Source organism: Quercus suber, unplaced genomic scaffold, assembly GCF_002906115.3.
Source record: "Quercus suber isolate HL8 unplaced genomic scaffold, Cork oak 2.0 scaffold_387, whole genome shotgun sequence".
Classification (NCBI taxonomy): Eukaryota; Viridiplantae; Streptophyta; class Magnoliopsida; order Fagales; family Fagaceae; genus Quercus; species Quercus suber.
The window spans coordinates 502,641-506,197 of NW_027069839.1; the positions used below are offsets into that span (position 1 = coordinate 502,641).

General features: G+C 39.3%; 1 protein-coding gene across 1 annotated transcript; it reads right to left on the minus strand.

The window, feature by feature from the left end:
* Positions 1 to 1,035: 1,035 nt before the first annotated feature.
* Positions 1,036 to 2,466, minus strand: LOC112011742 (glycine-rich cell wall structural protein). The gene has a single exon (XM_065760917.1). The coding sequence runs from the start codon at positions 2,288 to 2,290 to the stop codon at positions 1,211 to 1,213; it is 1,080 nt and encodes a 359-aa protein (XP_065616989.1). The 5' UTR covers positions 2,291 to 2,466; the 3' UTR covers positions 1,036 to 1,210.
* Positions 2,467 to 3,557: the final 1,091 nt, after the last annotated feature.

Here is a 3,557-nt window from a genome sequence, read left to right on the forward strand (position 1 = left end):
GTACATCAAAGGAAAAGAAGGCTACTACTAGATCAAGTCCAATTGGGTATTAGAGCAAAGATTCAACTAGAAGTTGGTATTTCGGGATAGGCCAGGGTAGTTGGTAAGATTCCTTATTCTTGAAACCATTTAATTGTTGATTAGTGGATTCTTGAAAATTGTGATTTTAAAATTACCCGGTGGGGTTTTTACCTTATAAGGTTTTCTCCATTTGTCAACAAATCACCATGTCTAATTTATTTTCCACTACACTTAGTATTTTTGGTGATATGTTGGTACTTTCACGATTTGTATGTAATTGAACCTAATTAATTAACTTGAATAATTGAATTAATTAACTAAGGTCAGACAATCTTAGCCCAACTATAACAATATTTTCTATTGTCTCTTAATGTAATAACTAATAGGGATGGCAAAAAATCCTTGCCCCACCCCAAAGAGGTGACAGGGTGGGAAGTGGGAACGACTTTTGCTTGTCCCATCTTGTCTAACCCTGTCCCGTCCTTTCCCAAATGTGTGTATATATATACATATTTTATTTAATATATATTTAAATTATTTTTATATATAATTTAATCATTATACATATCTTAGTTATAATTAATTTTTTATACATATTTCATTATCAATTCTAAAAATATTGTCTCACATTGTCTCTGGTTACTCTTACAGTTGCCATTTTCCTTTATATTACATATTTATCTTATCAATTTCATTTGGACTAATAAAACATCTCTAATCCACCTTAAACCCATTATCCCGTGTCATTTCGCGCCCATTGAATCCCTAATAAGTAAGTATAAAAGTATGTTTAATTGAAAAATGTGAAGCTTTAATGCTTCATTGTATTGCGAATTTGCGATCAATCACTAATAATTGAATTTATATTATTTGAAAATAATAATAATAAGAATAAGAATAATCTATATTATGGTTATATATATTTCGGCATCATCAAATGTGATCCAAACAAGAATAGCATTTTTTATATTAAAAAAATGCACTTTTACATTTTAGTAGGAAGAACTCAAGATAAGCATATTAAACAGACTTGGTAATTACCAGTGCAACTATAAAATATTTTATTACTGATACAGAAATACATGAAGCTAATAATTAGTAATATATCCCATTCTTATTATGTTTTACTCTTGACAAAAAAAAAAAAAAAATTCTCATTCTTAATATGAGACTCCATGCAATGTGAAGTTTAATGGTGTCCAATCCCACCACCGCCTCCTCCACCAAAGCCGCCGCCGCCACCACCACCACCAAATCCACCACCTCCACCTGCTCCTCCACCAATTCCACCACCTCCACCTGCTCCTCCACCAACTCCTCCACCAAATCCACCACCTCCACCAATACCACCACCAGATCCACCTCCAATGCCGCCACCAAATCCTCCACCTTTACCAATCCCTCCTCCAATGCCGCCGCCTTTTCCAAAACCACCCCCGCCACCAACTCCACCACCTTTGCCGAATCCTCCTCCAGCACCACCGCCAACACCTCCACCATGACCGCCACCAATTCCTCCACCAACACCTCCACCATGACCACCACCAATTCCTCCACCAGCTCCTCCTCCAATACCTCCGCCATGACCACCACCAATTCCACCACCTTTTCCAAACCCACCACCAGCTCCTCCTCCAACACCTCCACCATGACCACCACCAATACCTCCGCCATGACCACCACCAATTCCACCACCTTTTCCAAATCCACCACCAGCTCCTCCTCCAACACCTCCACCATGACCACCACCAATTCCACCACCATGACCGCCACCAATTCCACCACCTTTTCCAAATCCACCACCAGCTCCTCCTCCAATACCACCACCCTTGCCAATGCCTCCACCTTTACCAAATCCACCACCGGCACCACCACCAACTCCACCTCCCTTTCCAAAACCACCACCACCACCAATACCACCACCCTTTCCTATTCCACCACCTATTCCTCCACCCTTACCAAAGCCACCACCAGCACCACCTCCAACTCCACCACCCTTGCCAAAGCCACCACCAGCACCACCTCCTACTCCACCACCCTTACCAATTCCACCACCAATGCCGCCACCCTTACCGAACCCACCACCAGCACCACCTCCAAACCCACCGCCAGCACCACCTCCCCCACCAAACCCACCTCCCTTCTCAATGGTTAGAAACTTTTCCTCCTCGTTCTTCACACTCACCACATTCCTTGCAACCACACTCACTACAAAAATATGAAGACAAAGTAAAGATAACAAAGCAACTCTCCTAGTGCCGCTTGCCATTTTGGTGGTATCTCTAGGAGTGTGAGCTTGTTGTTGATGGAAGCTTTACAGGCGCGAGGGTTTTTATAATAGAAGCATAGTACATAATTAGTCTGCGTTTAATTTGCATTCAATGGGTCTCAACGACCAACTGATTGTCACATTAATGGATGATGCACTTACCCCACCATTACCACCACGCTCTTGGTGCATCTGTCTTTTATGACTGAACTATTGGGCACTGCTAGTCACATAAAGAAAACCCTACCATGCAAATCGGTAAAAGTCACGCAACTCTGACATGCATCCATTTGCCACCCACATGGCTACTTGACTAGGGTAGGACTGACTTCATAATAGTAGGCTATTCCAACTTTGTAGTACGTGAATTTGGATCTGATTCTCCATTGGCTGGAGAAGTGAAGGTATACTCGGTGAAAATATGGAAATTCACAAAAAAAAAAAAAAAAAAAAAATGTCACATTAATGGATGATGCACGTACCCCACCATTACCACCACGCTCTTGGTGCATCTGTCTTTTATGACTGAACTATTGGGCACTGCTAGTCACATAAAGAAAACCCTACCATGCAAATCGGTAAAAGTCACGCAACTCTGACATGCACCCATTTGCCACCCACATGGCTACTTGGCTAGGGTAGGACTGACTTCATAATAGTAGGCTATTCCAACTTTGTAGTACGTGAATTTGGATCTGATTCTCCATTGGCTGTAGAAGTGGAGGTATACTCGGTGAAAATATGGAAATTCACAAAAAAAGAAAAAAAGAAAAGAAAAAAGAGTTAAGTACGTAAGTGGTTGAACATATCCAAACCGTTTCCTCAGCGAATTTCTCTCCCTATATTAGTAAAAGTAAAATTGGGATTGCCTTATAATTGTATTCATGGTGTCCTAAAATTATTAACCAATTAGTTTAGAGACTAATTAATTTTCAAATTTTTTTTTTTCATAATTCTTGAGGTAATTTATTGTAATTTTTTTTATACAAAATAAAAATTTTACTTTAACCTAATCTAAGTGTATATGTATGTAAAACTCATTCCTAGAGACTTGAATCTCAGCCCTTACTCTTCACACTCCACAAGCATTTATACTTGTAGAGTAACTACTGCACGTGGTGGTAATTAAAGTTAGTAAAAGTGATGTTTTTAAAATGAGATCTATTCTCAACTTGAAACATAAGCATTTATGAAAAATATTTTCAAAATGAGAAATGTTAACTAATGCTCTTAAGGCATTAGTTTAGAAATTATTTTTTAAAATATT